This window comes from Carassius carassius, chromosome 13 (assembly GCF_963082965.1).
Source record: "Carassius carassius chromosome 13, fCarCar2.1, whole genome shotgun sequence".
In the NCBI taxonomy this organism is placed as follows: domain Eukaryota; kingdom Metazoa; phylum Chordata; class Actinopteri; order Cypriniformes; family Cyprinidae; genus Carassius; species Carassius carassius.
In genome coordinates this window covers 27,572,132-27,598,436 of record NC_081767.1, presented here as the reverse complement: position 1 = coordinate 27,598,436, position 26,305 = coordinate 27,572,132, and the positions used below count along the sequence as shown (strand labels likewise).

The 26,305-nt window shown below is 39.4% G+C and overlaps 1 protein-coding gene across 1 annotated transcript in view; it reads left to right on the top strand.

The window, feature by feature from the left end:
* Positions 1-287: 287 nt before the first annotated feature.
* Positions 288-26,305, top strand: part of cdh13 (cadherin 13, H-cadherin (heart)) — a 353,836-nt gene continuing 327,818 nt past the window's right edge. Inside the window, exon 1 of the mRNA XM_059565191.1 lies at positions 288-458. Coding sequence (XP_059421174.1) covers positions 414-458 — 45 coding nt within the window. The 5' untranslated portion in view covers positions 288-413. The remainder of the gene's footprint in view (positions 459-26,305) is intronic.

The following is a 26,305-nucleotide window of genomic DNA, read 5'->3' as shown; positions in this document are numbered from 1 at the left end:
AACATGACACTTTAAAAGCACAGCAAGCCACGTCTGATTAATCTAGAATACTGTTGCCATTAAGTGAGTAAATATGCAATATATCACCCTATTAAACTCTTTATTCTAAATTTGTCTCTCCAAAAAGAAAGTTTGAAATCAGTGAAAGATAAAGGAATGCAATGCAAAACTGCGAAGACTTTACTTGAGCATCAATGAGAGCACGTCAGGTTCATGCGCGAGTCAAAGACGAGCCTCCCCCCCTATAAATCTTTTGGTGGTGGACTCCAATGCTCTGCTCACGAGGCTGCAGTTCTGTTTGGGAAGTTGGCAGCTCGAGGCAGAGGGGCTTTACTCTCGCGACTCTGGAATTATGAACAGCGCTGGTCCGACCAGCATCTTGTTTTGAACATTATTCCCACTGATCTGAGACCATGGAGTTCGGAACCTGCATTTTCATCGCATTCCTCGTTTCCCAGGTAGGCGCGAGAGGTTTAATTCCTTTATGTTCAGGAATATCGCTCGAGTTGGATCTTCGGTTTGTTTTGCATTAATCTACACTCGGGAAAAATTGAGAAATTAATTTGTGAGCGCATTGCATGTTTTTACAACTCGTAAAGCAGAAAGAGTTGTACTGAGATAATAGGCTACTTAAACTGAATGCCATGACAAGCAGAATAGAGATCAGTACATGGTATTCTTTATTTCTATTTATTTATCACAGTAGCCATGTCTCGGATGCATCGAACGTTTACTCGAGTCCGTTCGTGTGATTCAGTCTATGCACTGGGTTCAGGTGGGTGCAAATCACGAGCAAGCTCAGTCTCAGATCGCATCTATATTCCGCTCAGCTCTGAAGTTGTGCGCTCCTTTGGCTCCCTTCATTTGGAGACATTCACACGACGGGCTGACGCACGGAGCCCTTCTCCATTCACTAAAGACAGCAAAGAATCCGTAAATGAGCGAACAAATAAACGTTTCAAGACTAAAACAGTGTCTATCTAGTCATATGAGTTCGCTAAAACCAAATAAACCAAACAAATAATTAATTAATTAACGGGACAATTAACTGTAAATTAATTATAAGTTCACTAGAGAGCTTACAGGGAGCTTTAACAATAAACAAGATCAACGATTAACGACGAAAGAGCCGCTTAAAACTAAATCATCGAGACCAATAAATATTAATAAATAACCGAATACAAGTGATTGACTGTATATCCGTCTTTAACAGTTTATCACTTCAAATTGATTAAATGAAGCATCGAAATTGGTAACAAACTAAGACAATTAAAACAGCTAACTGAAATAAAGAATTCACATGTAAATAATTAAATCTGTTAGATAGATGTGTTTTCGGACATCTAGTTAAAGTTGGTCATTAGCTGGATCAAGTTGGTTGACCATATTGGAAAGGCAACTACAGCTACATACAAGCTTAAAGTGGCCAAACTTGCTATTGGCACACTGTAGATGGTTAACCAGCCTCCAGTGATCTGCTTGCACCAATAACCAGCTAGCTATTAGCCTTTTTTAGTTTTGACTTTGGTTACTTTTGTCATATTTTTGTCATGTCTAAATCAAAAGGATTTACTGTAGGAACCTGAGGCTGTTAATACTAATGGACAGTTAATATTGTCATGTTGTTTGCATGTGATAGTCATTAGATAGTAAGTGGTCAGTTCGGGGTGAAGAAGATATGGCATCCTGCATAAAAAAATCTTGATGGCTTATTTGAAAGCCACTGCTCATTAGTTAAATCCTCATACAGGATATTAAACAACAGGTGTTGTGGTGGTTTTTTCCTCTCACAGACTAAATGTCATTATTTTCTGATAATATGATTTATAATGCTCTAATTCATCAAGCTGTCATTCTCAAATGGCCCTTTGAAGATAATATGCTTTTGATGTTTTCAGTTAGATAAATGTTAATATGGAATAGATTGAAGTAGCCTATAGGTGATTTATAACTTCACATGCCCTCAGCATGTGCTACATAAATTATTCTCTGACTAATTTAAGTACACCTTCTTTGTTGTTTATCACACAGAAAGCTCCAGGCTTTGTGCGCAGTTTAAAAAAAGACACTTTATCCTTGAGAACTTTGAGAGACCTATCAATATGCACTCATTATTAATACTTATGAGGCATTAGGCACATTTCCGGTCTTCTCAGATGCTTCACTAGGCTTTTACTTTTATAGATGTGAATCATCACAATGCTCTGAATCCTTAGGGAGTCCGAACAGATTACAGCACGTTCTTTTTAACAATTCATTGTAAACAAGATGTTGTCTATGTTTGGCTTCCATTTGAAATAAACCACTTTAAATAGATTATATAGCCTGTGATGCTCTCTAGATGGTCGTCTCACCCTCACTGTCTTCCTGGCCAGCAGTGCGAAATCCCATTTTTCCTCTCTGGCTCCGTGTGTGATCAAGTAAGAAGGATCTTATTTATAGTCGTGCAGGTAGGGCGCCAAGTTTCCCTTGCGTATCGGAGCCTGTGAATTCCCTTCCGCTATAAATCCCTGTTTCCAAAATGAAACGTTAAGCAGTCACGAGCCGCTGCAATGATTCAGAATAAGTGTGCCGTACCCGTGAGGTGCAGACATTTATCTTTAGCTCTCTCTCCCCCATTGCTTTTGTGTTTTATTTTATTTACTTATCTATTTACCCAGTTACCCCCAGCAAGTTGTTGGAAAATGGATAAAGAGAGCGAGAAATAGCAGGGAAAATAATTTTCTTTGCTTGCTATAAGATCCCTAAGTGGTGAGGATTCTTTGGGATGCTGTCCAATATGAACATGCTGTCCAATATCTCAAGTAATAGATAAATCAGTGTGGCCATTTAAAGTTTGGAGTGGATGTTGTTCGCTCCAGGATGCACATATTGGCTTTAAATCTTGTATAGGCCACACTTAATGCTTTTGACTTGCTATATGGATCACTTTCCCATTTGATGACCTTGCGGCGAGACATGGATGGTGTGCGTTTGATGACTTTGTTGCCACTTATGTGTTACTCCTGTGATTTATCACCCCTAATGAGAGAAAGAGGTGCTGCTTTAGGCTGGTGTCATTTCTGTTTATTGCAAGGGTAACAGGTGCACATCACTTCGGCCAAGGCATAACGCACAAGCACACACACACACACACACACACACACACACACACACACACACACACACACACACACACACACACACACACACACACACACACACAATCACACTTTCTCTTTAGGTGTAAAGCCTAAAGGCAGTCATGCGGAAGGGCTGGCTTCAGCTGTGTCCACTCTCTGTGTCTAGGATGCTCATCATCAGCTACAAAGTGCATGTATGTATAGCGTCCCTTCTTAGCAAATGGTGAGGTGAGGTAGCAACAGGGTTTCTTGATTTCTACATTTTTTTTGTCAAAATGCAAATCACCTGCAATATTTAAGAGTTTTTCATTTAATGTATTCAGTTGAGATCCTTCACTTTACATTAACATGACTCTAAATGAATTAAGCTGCAGTTGGTTGCATGGTGTCCTCACCAAAGAGCTCTGTAAATTAGGTTGGAATGTTTGGATTGGTGTTATGGGTCGTCATACTGGACTCTTTTTTTTTCTGTTGAAAAACGAAATATTTTTGAAATGGAGTTTTGCTACTTAAAAGTAGCTACATTTGTGTAGCCTAAACTAGGGATAGAAAAAGTGTTTGTTATTGTTTTACGAAAACTATTAAAACTATTTTCATTAATTGAAATAAAGCTGAAATAAAATAAAATATAAATATTAGATGAAAAAAAAATGTAAACAAAAAGAAGAAAAAGTTCTATAAAAAAGAACTTAAAGCTAAACAGTAAAAATAAACATTATATAAAAATATTTAAGGCTATACAGAATTTCTTTTATTAAAAAACCTATAAAAATAACAAATACACAAAATAAAATAAAATAAGTGTGCCATACTCATGTGGTGCAGACATTTATCTTTAGTTCTCTCTCCCCCCATTGCTTTTGTGTGTTATTTTATTTTATTTTTTAAATTAACTTATCTATTTACCCAGTTTCCCCACCATGGCATTAGAAAATGGAAAAAGAGAGCAAGAAATGGAAGGGAAAATAATTTTGTTTGCTTGCTGTAAGATACCTAAGTGGTGAGGATTCTTTGGGATGGAACATGCGGACCAGTATCTCAGGTAATAGATAAGTCAGTGTGTATTAATATTATTATATAGTATATTAGTATTAGTGTATAGTATAAATAGTGTTAATAGTAGTTGAATAATAGTAAAACAACTCTGGGAAGCAACAATATTTAAATTCTGACCAATACCAAAAAGCTGGTAATTATTTTCATGTTATTACCGATAAACAATGTATATATATATATATATATATATATATATATATATATATATATATATATATATATAAAGGAAAAAAATTAGTCTTAAATGTTAAAACTGAATTTAGGGGTTACAACGTTATAATGTTAAGTATGAAAAAAGCACAATATGAACTGCGGATACTAACTTGACTGTCTGGTCCATGCAGTGCCTTTAGGTAACCTTGTACTGAAGCACAGAGAGATTTGGGAGGTCTGGTTTGTATTTAACCTTGCAGATGGACTGTACTGTGACTGCTTTCATGTTTGAAGTGCCCCATTAGGAGGAAGCTTGTCTTACCAGAGTGAGAAATATTGATGAATTCGTGCACTAGCTGTTGCACAATATGGTAAATGAAGGTCTGGTAATGATGGAGATAATGAGAGCACCCAGTCATTAGCACTGCAGTGGATCTGAATGGATCGCTCCCTGTGTCGACCCTCCTTTGTACTACCTATCCTCTACCAATGTCACCACTTTTGCTGCATAGGTTTGATTTTGCCTTATTTGTGCAATTCCTTCATAGCAGAGAGGTTGTGCATGCTTGTGGGTTATAGCTCTTGGTGAGGAATCAGTGATTACAAAACGATTCTAGTGGTAGATTAATGCTTGTCTAGAGTCTTAGAGGTCAAGGCCTATTGACCTTCAACATTTCAACTTGGTAACAGAGCGGAAGCAGAGCAATGTTGGAGAATTTTTGTTAAGGCACAAATTTGTGTGTTAGTATTTATATGTAGCCAGTACATTGTGGAGTAGGTGCTAGTCAAATAAGTCAAAAAGCTCGGGCAATGTAAAGAGATATCAGAGCGAAAAGATGTGTTCAGATTTCTGGGCCTTAAATACATTGACAATTAAGCATTTAGCAGACGCTTTTATCCAAGGCGACTTACAGTGCAATCAGGCAATAAAGAAGTTGTTTTTTTGTTTTACCAGTATGTGTGTTCCCTGGGAATTTAACCCACAACATTTTGCGCTGCTAATGCAATGCTCTACTACTGAGCCACAGGAAGATGCTCATAAATAGTTGCTCACATATACACACACAGATGAATACTGAGTCATTCTGAAATAATTTCTTAATGTCTTCCTCGTATGATTTTTGGTTCAGTGGTTTACATATTGTAAATGGATCCTCTTTTTGTTTTCTCTTTTCCCCTTTCTCCTTTCCAAATAATATATGTATATATGATATGTGTGTGTGTGTGTGTGTGTGTGTTTGTATATATAATATAATTTAGTTGGTTAAACTTGTTTGCAAGTAAAATTTAAATGACAAATGAGCGATTTGGTCATAATTATTTAAAAAAAAAAAAATCTTATCATCTTAGCATCTCTGCAATCAAATATGGCACCGTTAGATGACATGTCAGGTTTGATATCAGTGACATCAGGAGTCCATCAAATGCTACTGGTTCCTGTGTGTCTCTTGGCCAGTTGTCTTCTTGCGGTACTATATTTTATACTACAATGTAGACTTGCAATTTAATACATGTCACTGGGGCAGTACCCTAAGGTACAAAAGCTAAAAAGTACATATTTGGATCTTTATACATATTAGTTCCTTGAAAGCCAGATTAGTATCGTTTGAAAGGGTTCCCCAGAACAGTTTTGTACCTTTTATTAATTGTGTTGTGTAGACTGATCAGAGTATTCTTCAAAGTATAAATGTTTGTGTTTTGTGTCAAAAAATCAAAGTTATAGATTTGTAACAGCCAGAGGCTGAACTATCCATTTTTAAAATGGAAGCAAAGAGAGACGTCCCAGAGCTGCTTGCTCATTTTAACCAAGACCAAATCAACAGTTCTAACTCATTATATTGAATGGAACTGATTTATAGACATTGACAATCTTTGGAGAATGAAAGCTCGCTTGTGTTTAAGTTTGCTTCATTTTAAGTGCAATCGTTGCATTAGAGTCCCCCAAGCAACTATTTAGCAGAAAGAGATCTCACATTGTTAGTTCTCTAGTATCTAAACTGTTCTATCCATCCCTAGTTCCCTTCTTTCTATCTGTCCCTGTCTATCTCCTATCTGTTTGCATAGATCATCCCTCCATCGGGCAGATAATTGCGAGGAGAGCCTCAAAAGCCTGTATCTTCTAATCCTCTTCTCAAACACACCGTGTGACATGCCAGGCCTGTGAAAGGTCCCTGGACCGCCTCGTCCCTCTGAGAGAAGTGGAAATTTTATATAACATTACTGTATTTGCATATTGATTCATAGTCAATTACTGGTGGAATCTTTTCTTTCCGAATATCTAAAACCACCCAGATGGCCTAGCCTGCATTAGCCAATCCAAATATAATCGCAGTGACTCATACTGTAAACATGAACGGCTTTATCTGTGACACTGGATTTCCAACTCACTAGTTGGAAGTAGTAATTAATTGAATGGTATTTGTGTGGCGTTTGTCTGACTGTGTGACTGTGTGCTTGTTGTGCACGGTGACATGTGGAGCCCGGAGGCAAAATGGGGATTTGTATCAGAAACATGCACATGTACACAGATTTCACAGTGAGAACAGCCGAATGTCATCGCTAATATGATACTTTTATGATGTTTATCTGTAGATGCTTATGTGGCACAATTCCTTGTGTATTAAAGGGGACCCAGAGATTAGTAATGGTAGGAATAATGGCAGAAAATTGTTCTCCATTGTGTGTGTGTGTGTGTTCCTTTAGAAAGATGCATGTTGTTGGGTATGATTGATGACAGGAACAGAGATAAATGGAAGGCAGGGATCTGATTTGTGATAAGCAGACAGGATGTGCACTGCAGTCCTGACCACCGCTGTTCTGATCTTTCCGTCTTTCGTAGTCAAAGCTCTGTTTTATCCCTGTTTTAAGACAAAATGTAACCTGTGAATGGTTCAAAATATTCTTATGCGCATAAATATGTGGATCTCATAGTCAAATAAAAAAAAAATGAAAATATTAGGTGAAAAATGTTTTCTAGATCAGAGAAAAACATGAAAATTATTTATTTGATATTTCCATAGTAAATATTTTTCTAGATATTCTCTGCTTTATAATATTTTATTGACATGACACAAGCAACTTTTTCGTTAACACAAGAGTGATAAGTGATGTCTAATTATTGTACGGTTCAAATGATTAGTGCCAGTGATGTGTGTGAATATAAATTTATATTTTTTATTCAAAAAGAAGCATAAAATTGATTTCAAATTATAGTAAAGACATTTATAATGTTAAAAAAGATTTATATTTCAAATAAGTACTGCTCTTTTGAACGTTATTCTTCAAAGAATCCTGACAAAAATCACGGTTTCCACAAAAATTTTAAGCAGCACAATTTTTTTTTTTTTTTTTTTTTTTTATGTTTTCATATTTTACAAGCATTGCTTTTATTAGTATGCTAGCCGCATATTGTGCTTTACCTGTAAGGCAGTTTGCAGCATAAAACCAACTCAAAAACCTTCAAATTCATCCCCCTCAAAGCACTGCCACTCTGGTCACTTTGTTGCATTTTGTACTGTTTTTGCTTTTTTGAACAGCTTGCCAAGCTTAAAATAGGCTAACTTTTAAAATAACAACTGTAGTCCGCTGGTTTTCATTCAAGTCGATTGCTCTCCAAATAGCTGAATGTGTCTAATATAAACTTCCAATTGGGGTCAGATGAACCCAAAACCAGCCTAATTATTAAGTTCTTCTTTAAGAACGATTAATCGACTAGTCATTTAAGGCAAGTTCCCACTTACTTGTCGATTTTGAAAATGTTTCTTTTTACACATCCCCATTAACCAGTAAAAATCCGTTTCAAAGTCATCCCTATGTGAAACGATAGATTGCTTTCCTCCACGCGTAATCTAATTGGATGGTGATATTGAACGCTTTGATCTGCTTCTTCTTGGCTCGTTGCTGTTTTTGCATTGACGGCGGAAGATCAAATCAGCCAACTAAACCCTACCTTGACTGTAATCCTATATTTTCTTTTTTTGCATTGATCTCCTGCCTGTATGACTCACCAATGCCTGAAGAAGAGCCTAAACCTCAGCTGGCCTGTGACTAACACCTTTCCCCCCTCCTGTAGAGCTGTGTCTCAGACAGGACTTAGGTAACCGGCAGAGACATGAAGGGACATCAGGTTCCACAGCTCTCTCTCTCTCTCTCCCTCTTCCTCTCTTAGCTGTGCTTATTTCCAAAGCGAGGCTCGGTCTGTTTTCTTTAATTTGTCATGATTCACAGCAGATCACCTCAGCTAAGTGCCACATCTGAGAGAGGGCAAATCAATCTCTGCCTTGCAATCTTCTCTCCCAACCCCCAACACTCTCAACACTCTCAGTACTCACTCCGACCGTATAGATGGCGATATAGTGCCAGCAATTCTGAAGGAACTCTGCTTGCCACCCAAAAAAACAACAACAGGTGAGCATGAGTGCCTCTGAGTGAATTTGTTTGCCAGAGTTCTGAAGAGAATAGTGTGTGAGATGTATAACAACATACCAGAGCGAATTTAGTCACCTCTTTAGCATTTTTGTTCATCACAGCATTTCAAGTGTATTTAGTTGCACAATTTTTTATGAAAAAAATTGTTTTTTGCATGTCGTTGCATTCCAGAGATCAAGTTTGCTGAACTCTGGCCTGTGAATTTGTATCATGTGAAACCGTGTAACCAATAGAAGACCGATACGTAAATTTAAAACTGCAGCACTACAGGAAAGTGAAATAGATTATATGTGTTTACATTTTAGATCTTATTATTATTTGTTGTGTTGAATTTAAGTAAAAAAAAAAAAAAACACGTTGCAGAGAGTAATATCATATCACTACTGGATATTACTATTGGTCATTTAACATTTTTATCATGAAACATTTGCAAATATTCACTTTTAGGGTTAAACTACATCTTACCTCACACTGTTTAACCGTTTAACCATTTAATTTTTTTCTTTGATACTGTAAACGGGAAAAAGCCTTAATTTATTTGATTTCAATTGCAGTCATTTTGATTTTTGAGTGTAGGCCAGCCTGAAAACTTTGATTATACTTTTGAATACTTATTACTATAGCTTTGAAGTGCATACAGCCATGCTGTATCTTATCCATGTCTTTAGATCTGCACATAAATTAGCAATGAAAAGGAGAAAAAAATGTTTCAAGGACAAAATTGGAGAGAATGAACCACCCTACACTGTACTCTGAGCTCTAAGCTCCTCTCTCATAAAGACCTAACATCCTTTGAAGCATTTCTATGAAAAGAAGACAAATCCTCTATCCTAAGCAACCTTTTCTGCTCCACAATGAAAACTGGCATGATGCTGATGTGGCAGTGAGCATTTGTTGATTAGCGTATCAAAAAAATCTTTGTTCAAGTGGCTTTGCAGGACTATTTTGGGAAAGGCTGCTGTTGTTATGGATGGTTGAAAGGAAACACAGATACTTTTAAATGTGCATTTCTGTAGTAGGGTGTCAGGCGAATTGGCCTTCATCCTCTTAACCTGTCACCCACATGCACATGCAGCATGATGCAGTGTCTTTCTTCCACATACTACTTCTTTCTCTGCGCATCTGTCTCTTTATGTCTTCAACCCAGTCACATAAAGTCCCTAGAGGCACAGATTAGTTTCTGTGAAGGAAACTAATCAGAACTTTTGAAAGAGCTGACAGCACTGTGAAGGCCTCATTAGACCTTGAAATAAAGTAAAATGGATGCACTTTTAATAAAGTATTAAAGTAAGGACTCTGCATACTTCAGAAGCATTCCTCTGTTTTCACTGATGGGTAAACAAGTGACAAGAACAAAGAATCCTTTGTGTTCGTTTGAACCAGACATCATTACTGAAGTGCAAATTAAGATTGTCTGAACTTCACACATATCTAGTGCGGAAAACAAATGTTACTATTAAAAGGAAGCTAAGATATTTAATGGGAATTGCTTTAAATTAAATGTGCTGACTAGAATTTTTTTTTTTTTAAAGCATTGCCTATACAGATCCACTGATGCCATGTTTCACTAGGAGTCTACTGATTTTTTTTTTTTAATGGACCGTATATAAGAGATTGCTTCAAGATTAGACTTTATTTCATATATATATATATATATATATATATATATATATATTTTTTTTTTTTTTAATGTAAATAATCTTTATAGTTATCATCCTTTGTACATTTCAATATTTTAGACATGCTACAACTACCTAGTTTGACACAGGAAAATGGCGAATTTCCATTTACTTCGTAAATGAATAATTGTCATTTTCCATTTTACTTTTGCTAAATTGTGACTTCAGAAATTATCATTTGAATCAATGAAATCTAAACGATTTTCTATGTTTCTTTTTCTTTTTCTTTTTTTTCTCTGCAGTTTGAGCTGTGGGCTGTACTAGGTGGAATTCTTGAAAATAGGAATTGGATTAGATTTGGTTTTCATTAGAATTTCATGTCCTGACTGTCATATCCCACACGCTTTGCTGGACACAATTTTACGCTCCTTTCGATCCACATGGACAGGCTGATCCCCACCTCTCTTTTTGCCAGCTATCATACTATCCATGTGTCACTAGGTCTAAACCGTTAGCAGCATCTCTCCATCTAGCTCCGGTGATACTAATGGCACATGTCATAGCCTCTGTCAACTTACAAGACTTCCAAAATACATAAACCATCAATTTACCCAAGCATCCGAGATTATTTATCCTTCTGCGTTTCGATGATTGATACTGAATCAATGGGAGATAATTGGGCGTGTCATAATGTTAATAGAATACGGGACAGATAGCCTGGCGGGGAAAAAAAATCTCATCCTCACACAATTCTCATTGAAATGCCATAGGGTCCTGTTTGCTTAACAAGGCAAATATGGGCTGATTGTCAGACAGAGTGAAAGTTAACCTTCATAGCACATCTTCAAACAATGAACTCTGTAACTAATTTAGCCTTGCGCAGATGGATGTCTGAATTTTTGTGTTGCCGGCAATTAAACTTTGCCAGGTTTGCGATGTGTAACCACAATGCTCAGTTTCTGATTTTCCACATTTAATCGATGGAGTGAACACATTCACCATATGCTTCACGAACACAAGATTCTGTCATCTCAATTTTGCATTAATCGCCCCCAATTAAGCCTTGTTTTGCATTCTTGTGTCTTTCAGAGACCTTACCAGTCTGCAGGTTTTTGCATTTGTGACAGACATTCTCCTCTGAGCCATCATATTCCCTACTGACATCCATTCAGCATGTAAAAAGTGAGGAAGGAATAATAGACACTCTAAATCTGACAATAATAGACAGTCTAAATCTGAATCTGCTCAATGATCATTTAGTCTTTTACAAAAAAGATTTGCTGGCTAGTGGGCATGAAGTGATTGTGTCCTGAAGTGACCAAGTAATGACCAAGTAATGCCTTTTTTAAAAACTGAGATTGTGCCAGTGGCATTTCCAGACGTCATCGTACGCCTGTCACGACTTATGCTGCTGGAAGGAACACGGAGCCGAGGGATAAACAAAACAAGGATTTATTAAATAAAACATAAACAAGGTAAGTCGTAAATAACAGGTGGCAAGAGGCAAGTGGCAAGTAACAGGTGACAAGTAGACAAGTTGACATTTAGACGAGTAGACCCGACAAAACAGAACTGAAAGGACAAGGCTTTTGTAGAAGGGATAATTGGGGAAACACAGGTGGATGGCATGACTAAATTAACAGGGACATGGAACACATGGGGAAATGACTAGACACACCTGGGAACTAATCAAAACCACACACGGAAGACAGAAACTGGGTCACAAGGGAAAAAAAACACACAAAATAAGTCCAGGTGTGTGACAGTACTCCCCCCTCCCGGTAGGTGCGTCCTCGCACCGTAGAAACAACAAAGGGAGGCGTGGGTGGGAACTTGGGAGGAGGTTCCGGTGGAGGACAGCCTCCCAGGAGGGGGCCAGCAGACAGGGACTACAGAGGAAGGAGCCAGGGAGGAGATGACGGAGGGAGGAGCCAGGAAGGATGTGAAGCAGGAGGTACCCAGCAGGACCCAGGCCACAGCCATAACGGCCCAAGGTGGGGCCGACGGTGGAAGGAGCCATGGAGGAGGAATGGTCACTGACTCCAGGGACTCGACCCACGGCAACGGAGCAAGTGGAGGAGGAGCCCGAGGCGGAGACGGAGAGCCGAAGAGCCAGGGTGACGGGGAGGAGCCGGAGGTCCTAGGCGGAACAGATGGCTCTGGTGACTGACGCGGCGATGTGGATCCGGAAGGCCGCGGTGAGGCCAGAGTGACCGAGGACTGAGGTGTAGCCGAGGGGATGAAGGAGCATGACGGAGCCGGAGGGACGGAGGGATGAGGCGAAGCCGGAGGAGTGGAGTCCCGAGGCATAGGATGGACGACGCCAGACCAAGGCAGAGCCGGAGGGACGAGGGAGCCAGGCAGAGCCTGCGGACTGCCGGGCCACGGCGGAGAGGAAGGAGCTAGGAGCCATGGTGGAGCCGACGGGTCAACGGGCCGAGGCGGAGTCCAGGCCTCAGAGGCTGGAGGCGGAGGTGAGGGAGACGCCGACCAAGGCGTCGCTGGAGGATGGCGGTCCCGCTGAGCTCGCACCACAATGATGGTAGGCTGAGGGCGAGCAGAGGGGCAGCCAGACGACAGCGGAGGAGGAGGCAGGAGTGGGTGGGAGGGTGGGAATTTTGGAGGAGCAGGCATTGGAGTAAGCTCTGGGGCTGGAGCCCTTCCTGGGCTTAACGGAGGATCAGGAGCCCGTCCTGGGCTTAACGGAGGATCAGGAGCCCGTCCTGGGCTTAACGGGGGTTCAGGAGCCCGTCCTGGGCTTAACGGAAGATCAGGAGCCCGTCCTGGGCTTAACGGAAGATCAGGAGCCCTTCCTGGGCTTAACGGAAGATCAGGAGCCCGTCCTGGGCTTAACGGAGGATCAGGAGCCCTTCCTGGGCTTAACAGAGGATCAGGAGCCCATCCTGGGCTTACAGGAGGATCAGGAGCCCGTCCTGGGCTTAACGGGGGAACAGGAGCCCGTCCTGGGCTTAACGGGGAATCAGGAGCCCATCCTGGGCTTAACGGGGAATCAGGAGCCCATCCTGGGCTTAACGGGGGAACAGGAGCCCGTCCTGGGCTTATAGGAGGATCAGGAGCCCGTCCTGGGCTTAACGGGGGAACAGGAGCCCGTCCTGGGCTTAACGGGGGAACAGGAGCCCTTCCTGGGCTTAACAGAGGATCAGGAGCCCATCCTGGGCTTACAGGAGGATCAGGAGCCCGTCCTGGGCTTAACGGGGGATCAGGAGCCCGTCCTGGGCTTAACGGGGGATCAGGAGCCCGTCCTGGGCTTACAGGAGGATCAGGAGCCCGTCCTGGGCTTACAGGAGGATCAGGAGCCCGTCCTGGGCTTACAGGAGGATCAGGAGCCCGTCCTGGGCTTACAGGAGGATCAGGAGCCCGTCCTGGGCTTAACGGAAGATCAGGAGCCCTTCCTGGGCTTAACAGAGGATCTGGCATAGGTGCATTGGAAACCCCCTCATTTTGACCCATTTGGCGCTCCACATTATGCTCCCTCGTGGTGGGCAGTGTCGCCGGCTCTCGCACCTGGTCTGACGGGATGCTCTCTGGCTCTCCGTCATCGGTGGGCTCGGGCTTATGCCTCGTACCGTGGGGAGATTGTAGGCTGGGCTCTGGGTCCAGAGTGGACCTGGCGAGATCCTCCATTGGGCCGACCGTGAGAGGGGACCCATTTCTCACCAGATTCCACTCTATAAATGCGGCGAAATCCTCCCGAGGACCATCTTCGGGCGACAACGCTCTGCACCTAGGGTTCAGGCTGGCGTGATAAAAGGTGCAGAGCGCGTGGTCCGGGTAGCTGGTGGCATTAGCTAGCCAGAGAAACCGTCTCGTATGGTCCTCGAGAGACAGTCCCTCCTGCTCCAGCAGGAGGAGGAGGTATTCGGGGCGATAGAGGGGATCCATGACACACTACGGAAACAAAAAGACTGTGAAAAAACGGAAAACAAAACGGAGGGAAAACACGCAGTTCTTAAACTTTTTAGGTCGGGTCTTCTGTCACGACTTATGCTGCTGGAAGGAACACGGAGCCGAGGGATAAACAAAACAAGGATTTATTAAATAAAGCATAAACAAGGTAAGTCGTAAATAACAGGTGGCAAGAGGCAAGTGGCAAGTAACAGGTGACAAGTAGACAAGTTGACATTTAGACGAGTAGACCCGACAAAACAGAACTGAAAGGACAAGGCTTTTGTAGAAGGGATAATTGGGGAAACACAGGTGGATGGCATGACTAAATTAACAGGGACATGGAACACATGGGGAAATGACTAGACACACCTGGGAACTAATCAAAACCACACACGGAAGACAGAAACTGGGTCACAGGGGAAAAAACACACAAAATAAGTCCAGGTGTGTGACAACGCCCTGTTGTTTGTGACCCTCAGCTCTTTGTTGAGTTTTACAGACAGAGCCTGCGTGTGGGTTAATGTGGGCATGTGTTCGTGGCAATTTTAATCGAAGTACTTTAACTAAAATTTATATTACTTCAGTTAGTTGCCAAGGCAACATTTATACATTTTTACAGCTCCCCCCCCCCCCCCCCCCCCAAAAAATTGATTGTTTTAGTTAACAGTAATAACACTGATCATTATATTGTATGAAGCTGAATCTGGCATCCTTCTTTAATTGGCTTATTTGGTAAATGTGTATTTAGAATTGTGCATTGTGCATTTTGCCCAGTTGCTTTGGACTAGGGCTAGACCAAGATGTTGATTGTGGCATCCATAGTCTTCTAACTGCCGAGGATACATTTGGGAGCCTCTTTAGCCCATGTAGCTTAATACAGCAGAAACAATGGCCATTAAACATGTCCAGGGTGAGAGATTGTCTAGATGTCTGTGGCTGTTATTTTTAGGCTTGTGTGAACAGTGTCTGCGACTGCGCCTACTCCATGGCCATTAATCCCTTGCTCCTGCGCCTGACAGAATGAAGAAATTGCTTTATTTTCTTAATGACCTGTTTACTCAGCCATGTTTATGTGTAGCTGAGAGGTCACGTTCCTGTGTGTTTTCATTAAATGCCTCTGGATTCCACTTCACCATCCAGAGAAACTGAGCCACAGCATCATTACTCTGAAAAAGAGATTCTCGCAGTTTTTCTTTTGTACCTGTATTTTGTCCCGTTCACAGTTGCTCCTCAACATTTAGCACTGGTGCAGAAAAGGACATTTAGAACAAATATGTAGGTAAAAACATAGATCCTTTCAAAAGGTACTGTGTAGAAATGGCATATATTTCTTAGAAGTACAATGTACTGTACTTCTAAGAATACAGTGGTATTGATGTGTATAAAAAAAGATCTTGGCATTACTGTGGATTTTTGTAAGTGAAAATATACTGAAGTAGAACTGCAGGCATAGAGAAAAAAAAGAGAAGAAAAAAAGGCGTTATACAGGGGGAATATTTCACCCGTATGACCGCCTGCAGGAGCTATGCGGAAGGCTTGATTGGGGGAAGGTGAATTGTGGCTCTGCAATGGTTTCTGACAGGCACATCTCTCAGCCACAGATTTCCCTACCATCCTATGCAGAGTGAAAGACAATCTGGTGGAGTCAATGAATATTTATATCGCAGACAATGGGATGGTTATTAAGAGGTATTCTGGACTTTCAAACTAACTGTTTGGAAGTTAATGTAAGAGCTAGAGGGCAAAAGAAATAGCCTGACCACTCCTCAATTTTTCCTTATTTTTTTATTTTCTTGAAGTTGGAGAAAGGTCATTTATAAATGCTGCCGAGAGGGAAGCATATACAGGGGACAGCACTGAAATAAATCCACGTTCAACTCTACCTGAGCACAAAAATGCAGCAATTGGGGACATTTTGACTTCTGGCTGTAAACATGGCTGTGCAAAAAAGTGTTTAAATGAAAGAATAATGGCTATGGTGACCGATAAAAAGCTTTAAAGGAAAAGTTCACACAAAAATGAAAGTTTTCTGAAAATGTACTCACACTCAGGCCATCCAAGATGTAGATGAGTTTGTTTCTTCACTGGAAAAGATTTGGAGAAATTCAGTATGACATCTCTTGCTCACCAGTGGATCCTCTGCAGTAGATTGGTGCCGTCAGAATAAGAGTCCAAACAGCTGATAAAAGCATCACAATAATCCACAGTAGTCCACATGTCTCCAGTTCATCCATTGTCATCTTATGAAGTGAAAAGCTGTGTGTTTGAAAGAAACTTAGATTTTGCCTGATTTCCATTTTTGCCATTTTTTTTTTGCCACAGTTTACATTTCTTATTATTGGTAATCTGATAATTCCTGCACAGATTTAGCTTTTTGATTAACATAGCACAGGTGTATTTGAGAAGGCATCCAAAGCCCAAATTAGATCTCTTATCATTATGGCCTAAACATCGATTTATTTTATTTATTCACATTTAGTCGTGCTTTCTATCCATATTTGACTTATCACTTATGATGTTAATTAGATATTCAAAGTGTTTCGACCACATAAGCTGTGAAGAAATTATGCTGATGCTGTGTCCACTTTCAGAGACAATTATATTTGTTTCGAGAGAGAGAGCTACATTTTGTCAATAAATGCTTTTTCCTCTAGCTTGCTGTTGATTTTTTGGTTTTATGGTTGACCAACAAGACAAAGTTTGAATGATGTATTTGTTTTCAGAGGAGTGTTAGCAGTGTTGTACTGCTAAATCCATCTTTTGGACCTCTGACTTAAGTGTCACGGTTGGGAAAAACTCAGAATTCATCCATCAAAACAGGCAAACAAGGTCTTTCAAACCAACAGTCAGCATTATATTTTAATTTCTGTTATGTGAATTTCTTTGAATTAGCATTAAAATTTGATTTGTAATTGTGCATTCTGTTTCTTACCTTGTTTGATTCAGGAATTGATTTGGAAATTAAAAATAATTATGAATTTAATTCCAAATGAGTCACAACCCGGCTTTTACTGGACCACTTCTGAAATGTATTACTCACTTATTGCTTTTTTTTTGTAAATAATTTGAATGCCATATAAAATCTTTCAAATCAGGCTAGCTTAGTTTAATATTATCATATTATCAGCTTCAATTTCCACTGATATGACCAAATATGTTACTTTACATTACAACAATGCCAGAATTCCTAGAATGATTGATTATGATAAGGACAACCATACAATTAATTTAATTGGCTTTATTTATTGTGCTATTACCAGTCTAACAGGTGACACCATGGCTTTACCTAATGCATTTTTGGTAGAATGCAAATTCGATGTGTTGGATAAAATAATGCAAGTAGTGTCATCAAGTTATCTTAACTCAAATGGATTAGGTTCTAGTCCAATGGTGTCTTTTTCTGCAGTGGAATGGAATGTAAATGTACTGATTGAGACAGCATCTCTCATTCTGTCATCTTTTTCAAATATTTTTGAGAAGGGAGATTAAAGAAAAAAACACGCTGCTATTTGATGTTCTGCTCTCGTTATTGTTTTCTGCTGTGGTTTTTATCGCAACAACAGTAGTGCAGGGCTAATAGTCAGCCCCGCCACAGGGAATAACAAATCACACTCGTGTTTGAGTTGGTGCGTGGCTGCATAAAAACTCAGTGTTTTATCAGTTCTGGTGCTGTTAGATAGGCCTTCATGCTTTAAAGATGCAGGAGTCTAGGCTGAGAGAGAGACGTGCATTGGTGGGCTAGAAAGAGGGGAAGACTTACAATTTAAAAATTAGTTTTGTTGATTGCATTTATAGAAATTGTACTGGCTGATTAAAATGTATATTAGCTAGAAGAAACGTAATGCAATTGTTACAGTTTGCTATACAGTGATTCATATTTGTGTGTATGTTAGTCAAGTACAGGAATACATGTAAAAAATATTTATAATAATAATAATTAAATAGAATTATTATAAATATTGGACCTTTTGTATTAATAATAATAACAATAATAATAATCAATTAAATATTATATCTTTTTATTTATTCAAGCTTCAATATTTTATTTATTTAAGATTTATGAGTAAAATACATTTTTGGGGGAACTCTGTACCAGTGTTACAACCAAGCGCCTATGAATTGTGCTGAACTACAATTGGGGAAGTCGTGGCCTAATGGTTAGAGAGTCGGACTCGCAATCGAAGGGTTGTGAGTTCGAGTCTCAGGCTGGCAGGAATTGTAGGTGAGGGGAGTGCATGTACAGTGCTCTCTCCACCCTCAATACCACGACTTAGGTGCCCTTGAGCAAGGCACCGAACCCCTAACTGCTCCCTGGGTGCCGCAGCATAAATGGCTGCCCACTGCTCCGGGTGTTTGTTCACAGTGTGTGTGTGTGTTCACTGCTCTGTGTGTGTGCACTTCGGATGGGTTAAATGCAGAGCACGAATTCTGAGTATGGGTATACATTCAGCATACTTGGCTGAATGTCACATCACTTTCTAATATAATGATGTTGCCAACAGGTTTAATTTTGGAAGTCAAAGAACCAGTAGTATTAACTTGGGGTATTCCTTGTAGATCTCATGAATGTCTGTTTACTGGGAAATGTGCTTGAGGGATCTGTCAGAGAAAATCCAGAAGGACCCAGTTCAGCACCCTGTGGCACTCCTTCAAATGGTTGTATCTGGAAAAAGACAAGACAGTGCAAACACATCCAAGACAAATCCTGGTGTTTGTAAGCAGGAAGACAGCAGGGAGAGAGAGACAGATAGACAGGGTCTCTGAGGTTTGATGACTTCTGGCCACCGGGAAAGAGCAACGGAATTCCACAGGGAGAAGGCTACCCTCCTATCCCAGAGAAGAGGTCAGGTAAGGTGAATCTTGTGTGTGTACGTGTTGGGGAAAACAGAAAGAGAGTGTGTTACAGAGTTAGGCCAGTGTGAAAGGACGGTCCAAGGGGATTGCTGATTAGACTGTAAGAGAGTCTGGAGTGTGTCTGAGTTTTTAGTGTCTCTATGCTACCAAGTTTGAGCTCCAGTCCCTTGAGTCCCGTATTAGGTGTTGAGAAGAATATAAACCAACAGCACTTAGCCTCTTCATAGACACATAATATAATGTGTGTCACATTGCAGCAAAGCTGTAGTCTGGCATCTCTTTGATTGTAAGAAGCAAATGAAGAGCGAAACTGTTGAAGATTCTTCCTGGAGGTGACTTTTCAGGGATATAAGCTCATGATTTTCCAGTAAGCAGTGTGAAAAACACATATGAAGCAACAAAAACATATCTATATGTATAAAAGAGTGTATTATGAAAATAAGACAGAAAGCAGTAACCAAGGTGATGTGTACGTCTTTGGCATATAAATTATGATTTTCCCTTGAGCTTTATTCATCCTTCATTCATGAGGTCAACATAAAATATCAGAAGTGATGCCACGTTGAAAAGACAACATCTGAGTGTATGAGGACTGTAGTATAAAAACACATCAAATGATGTAATGTGCCTTTTTCTTTTAAAAAGAGTGAGCAGTTGACACTACTTAGAAAATAGCAAAGAAGCTTGCTGAATTACTGACATTTAGAGGATGTTTCTGCCATTCGCATCAATTTTCAGTCTATAAGCTCTTCACATTTAACACCATTTGAATACTGGGTACGTTTTCATTTGTTGGTTGACACTTACTTTCGGACTGCCTGCCAATTAGAGACATTATTTCTCAAACTGTTATGCGCTGTGAAAAAAAAATGCATATATAAAAATAAAACAATTATTTATCTCAATTCCCCCTTCATTGTCGGTTCCCCTGGCATTTTTAATAAGGCACGTTCTGCCAAAACCACCCACTCCTGTGGATGTCCTTAACCCTTGCGTCTCGTTCTTCATTTTCACTGCATTTTTGTTGTCCTACATTCTCTCCGTCCTCCCACTCCTACATTCTTACTGACCTCTGTAATCATTGTATCATGGTGCACACCTGTCCAGTTGAAACGTCGTCCTTATGGATAATAATCACTGCGCAGTTGGTTACTATGGCAAAAAGAAGATTTCTGCATAGCCTGAGAGCAAAGCCATCCACTCAAAGCAGTGCTTTATTAGAAAGACTTTGAAGCTCTTATCACTTTATATTTGTTTCTTTGAGCAAACTATACTATAATAAATAGGTGAATATGACTTTCTTCTTTCAGATGAATCCAGTCGGAGTTATATTAAAAGTTGTCTTTGATCTTTCAAGCTGTTTAATGGCACTCAGCAGGTGTTGCAGTGCTTCAGTCCTAAAGAAGTAAAATAAAAAGTGCCCATCCTTAATAAAAAAGTGTCTCACTCGGCTCCGGGGGATGAAGAAAGTCCTCCTGTAGTGAATCAACGCATTTTTGTATATTTAAAATGTAATAATCAATTTAATCTAGCTTGCGCTCACTGTTGTAAATGGAAACAGTGTCGGGCGGTTGACGTATGAGGTCTGCTCTGGGCATGCACCGTGTGGAAGTGACGAATGCAGAGGCGCAGGGGAGAGATCAAAACAAAATTTAATTAGAAGTACAAAACAAGGATTTGTAAAGAAGAATGTTGGAGGATTTCGATATAAGACAGTTGGAGACTGTTTTTCCTTTGCTAAAGTAAGGAAACATTGCTTCCAGCACATGCATTGACCTCATGCGTCATCAGCCTAAAACTACTTCGGTGTACAACTTTTGGCGCAAGCTACATTAAAGTGTTTATTACATTTTGAATATGGATATTTTTCTTACAAAAACGCATCGATTCACTACAGGAGGCCTTTGTTCACCCCACGGAGCCGTGTGAAAACTTATTGTGGACAGATGCACTGCAACACCAACTGAGTGACATTAAACGGCTTGAAAGAAGACAATTTTTAATATAATCCCGACTGGTTTCGTCTGAAAAAAAAAAGAGTCATATACTGTACACCTATGATGACTTGTGGGTAAATAATTTATTGGCTAATTTTCATTTTTGGGTGAACTAACCATTTAAGCAATACCAGAACGCATTAATTGGGTCAATGATGGAATGTGTATGTACTAAGCATTCTAGATATGTTTAATTTAATACAAAAAATCCTTTTAAAAATCTAAGAAATTAAATATTTGCTCAATTATGCTCATTTTATTTTTAATTTTGAAAAAGGTTTGTGACATAAATCGCATCACATGAATAAGTAATAATGAAAAAGTATATTCAAATCAAAAACAATTCTTTTTAAATTGTAGTATTTCACAATATTACTGTTCTTATTCTATTTGTACTCTATTTTGATCAAATAAATGCAGCCCTTGTAAGCATAAAAATTAAAAAGGAAAGGAAAGTGACATGACATACAGCCAAGTATGGTCACCCATACTCGGAATCCATGCTCTGACATACAGCCAAGTATGGTGACCCATACTCAGAAACCATACTCAGAATTCGTGCTCTGCTTTTAACCCATCCAAAGTGCACACACACAGCAGATTCACACAGCAAGATTTTTGACTGGTAGTGTGTATACAAAAATGTATACAGAATTTCAGCTGACCTCCTAAATGGACCTGCATGTTTGAAAACCCATGGTCTACAAAGCTTTAGAGGTAATGTTAGTTGTTACAAGTTCAGTCAGTTTATTCACAACAATCTTTTAATTTTAATTGATCAGTCAGTCAGTTGTGTAAGTGTATTGATTTCATAAAATAATGAAACGCCAGTACAATACTTTTGTGTATCAATATTTTCTACATTCTTGAGTACCCTGTTGGACTGCTAATAGAGCTGAGAATCATCTGTATCTTGCCTGGTTTCATTACGTTGACTTCTGCCCAGCACAGCAGTGGCTCCCATCCTGACTATGATTTAGAGGTATTCAGTGTAATTATTCCCCTTGCTTTTTGGCTGCGTATTTATCTTTGTCTTGGCCTCGTACCTCACAGCCATCCGGGCTATTCAGCTGAGGATAAAAGAACTACAAAGAACCACTCAACCTTTTTAAATGGATTTCAGGACTGATGGGGGTAAATAGTGAGTTTGAGACTGATGGAATTAACCATTGCTGGATTACAGAGAGGTTTGTTGGTGTGGGTTGGTGTGATAGATGGACATATAGTTATAGCCATAAGGCGCCAGATTGAGGGAGAGCTCAATCTCAAGTAAGGAAGTGAGGGTAAGCGGGTGAAGTTAAGAAGAAATAAGAAGGTTGAGAAGAAGGAGAGGAGAGGAACGGTTTGTCTGCTCTGTGTGAGCGATCAAACAATGCGCGGCTGGTTGGGAAGATGAAGGTGGCCTCAGTGCTGGAGAAAACGTTGCTGATATGGATGCAGGAGGTAATTTATTCTTCCCATCTTGAGCAAAGCTTGCTTCATATGTATTGCCAATTCCAGCTGAAAGTAGATACCAGTGGTGATGGGTTTTCCAATTGACCGAAAGTAGAGGCACACACAAATTTCAGAGCTGGACTTTACCACTGGTTGCCAGATTCATTGAAAGAAGAAGTTTGAAGAGAAATTTGCAGAGATCTTCCACAGGTGGACTGAGGCAATCTGACACTGCATAACACTAATCCATCCATGCAAAAACAGTTTACATAGTCTATTTGATTAAACAAAGCAGCTCTCATACAAAGGTTTCTTAGGTGTACAGTCAAAGTGTTATTGACTGCATAGACAAAGTGTCACTGTAGAAAAAGGGTGGATACTAGTAATTATGCCAATCTATTCAAGCCAATTCAGTCTAAAAAAAATATTTGTCACATAGGTTAAATTAGAAATAGTTAGAGTTACGAGATATAATATTGCATTATTAGATATAAAACAACGTTGTCATAAGTTGTGTTGTCGGACAGTAAATGTATTTGGATGTATAAAGTTGAAATGGTTCCGCAAAACTATTTAGCTGGACAGTGGTTTTAAAGATTGATAATTTTTCTTGAACACCAAATCAATTTATAACTGTAAATTCTAAAGAATCATATAATGAAGACTGGAGTAATGGCAGCTGAAAATTCAGCTTTGACAACACAGGATTAAATTACATTTTAAAATGTTTTAAAATAGAAAGTTATTTGACATTGTCATAATAGTTCACAATTTTGCTGTATTTCTAATCAAATAAATGCAGCCTTTGGTGAACTAACCCCAAATGTTTGAACAGTATTGTATAAAATGCCATTTTTAGACACGTAGTTGGAAAGTGGGACTTGTAACCTGGAGGTTGTAGGTTTGAATCTCCGGTCACGAAGGGATTGTCGGTGGAGGGATAACCAGCATCTCTTCCACCCTCAATACCACGACTGAGGTGAGACCCTTGAGCAAGGCACTGAACCCCCAACTGCACCCTGGGCGCAGCAGCGAAAAAATGGCTGCCCATTGCTACGGGTGTGTTTGTCTGTGTGTGTGTGTTCATTCACTACTGTGTGTGTGCACTTGGATGGGTTAAATGCAGAGCACAAATTCCAAATATGGGTCACCATACTTAGCCACATTCCACTTCACTTCAATTACATGAAACAGTCGTATTCTGGCATATAAAGTCATGATTGGAGATGTAAAATCACAAATAACTTTATTTTTCTTATTTATCATGTAAGTGGGCTTTCCTAATATTTTCGATTCTAACAGTATTAGAATGTGTTTTGCTGTTTTTTTAAACTCTTATAACCCCCACGTGAGAAAATAAAGCCTAAATTTAATATATACAATAAGGCTTATGATATATACTACAAACATATGTTAGAACACTGCAACTGGCCTCAAGTTCCAAACTCAGTTCATGGGCTGTTTAGCATAGCCCACAGTTGTAAAAATATTTACTCACTGCACTTACTTGCTTAAAGTCCCCCTGTGGTGAAAATCAAGTTATTTATGTTGTTTATTTGTCTATGTGGTGTTTTTAATACGCTTTTAGACAAACCATGTGCCAATCCATTTATCAACACCATTGGTGTTTTTTTCCCCCTTAAAACTGTAGTTTCCCAAAGGCAGTCACAGTAATGCAGTTAAACAGCCTTTTTTATGCTACAGTACTTCACAAAATTCAATAACCAATTGCGTAAAGGGATCCTATCCTTAGCATTTCATTAACTGTGCTGTAAAGCAGAGGATCTAATGAGAAGGCAGCCAGGTTAATCTGATAACAGTTGTATTTTTTTCTGTAGATGTTTCGCTAACTGTAAATATTTCCCCCTATTTTTACGATGTCATGTGCTGTTAGCGCTTATTTATTTGTATTTAGAACCTCTAACCTGAATAATAAGCCATGGCAGCACTGTAAAGGTAACCCAGAGTCAGACGCACCTCTCCTGCATTGACATCCGCGCGTCACAGGTGTATGATCACTGGTTTGATTTGGAATCACAAACTTGGCTGCACTTAAAGGCGTTTTGAGAACACAAAATCTTCAAGTACATAAATTAAACCGATATTTGTCATTTTTTAATATATCGGCATCGGCCGATATCCGTGTTTAGTAGCGCCGATTTAAAGTCAGGCACGTCAGGCACGAGCTGCCTAGAACCCTGAATCACATTTGTTCGGAAGCATGGTTTGATGCAGACAATAACCAGTTTTCCATCCAACTCATTTGTATTTAGGGATGTCAATATTCGATAATTTCCATAATCGATCGTCGTTTAAATTAATGATCAATTAATTACTTTAATGCTGCAAAATGTGTCTGCAGCGGTATTATTATTATGTGCAAAAGCCACTTGGAAAAAAAGCTTTCTCACCCGAATTAAAGGGGTTTTAGTCTGAATAAAATGCTAGTAGCAGGACTGTAAAATGAATAGATTTGATTATGATCATTTGATAAAATGAAGAGAGCGCGCCATACGTTGGAGATCATTTTACTTTGTGGACTGTTTCTCGTCAAGGAGACCGCTGAATGCCCCTCTTTAAATGGTTTCGTGGTGCTCGTTGTTGTATTTTAAAACGCATCTGCAATGTTTTCAAATGACACACTATAGTAGTGGTGCAACGGATCATCATTGATCCGTGATCCGTTCGGATCAGAATCTTTGGTTCGGCACACACGTGACCCGCGGATTGATTTATGAAAAAAAAAAAGTTGCGCATGTTCAGTCCACACTCAGTGGTCATGGCGAGCGGAGGAACGGATGAGCTTGAACGGCCCGCGCATTTTGTATTCCCTGTCAGATATAATGATGAGGAAAGAGGTTAGAGTGAAAAAATTGTGCCAGATCTTTATGAACAGGAGAAGAAAACAGTTGTGGATGAACTATCCCGAGCATCCTCTGTTGCGCTCACGACAGAAGGGTGGACATCCAGGGGGACGGAGAGCTCTGTGACGATAACTCACAAGATATTATGTGCACTTTAAGTTGATTTCATATATTTTAATTTAATAATTTAATGTTAATAAAAAAAGACAAAACGTATGTTTATTTGTCTTGGCCTTCTTTTTTTTTTGCTGATCCGAAAAATGATCCGATCCATACGAGGACGAGCGAGCGCGGGTTTGACTAGATGTATTTGGAAGTTATTGCTCACGTCTCGTTCTGCACATATCCAAATGTTTCCATATTCGCAATGTATCTAAATGTTAAACTATAATATTTTGTATTTATTTAATGTAAACTAGACGATAAAGATCATCCTCTTCACATGAGCAAAAACCTCCTTGGCATAACAGCAGAGTGGACCGGTATACTACGGTCTATTTAAACTGACCAGTGTAACCTTTTAAATGTTTGGTTGACTGTACTTTATTTTAATAATGAACAGACTGCGATGTAAGTTTGAAATTAGAATGCACTTTAGATGTTCTGTGTCATTTATACCAAACACAAATGTTGCTGGTTGCTAGTGTGTTTGCAGCACTACTGTTATTTATTTTTTATATATTTATTTTTTATATTTTTCAGATTTTTATTTTTAAAATGGTATTTATTTAAATGTATATTTAAGTTTACATTTATGTTCCAACAAACTTGAAAAATTTTACTTGATAAATGCTCTAAAACTTTTATGTAAATGATTGACTTTTATTTATATATATATATATATATATATATATATATATATATATATT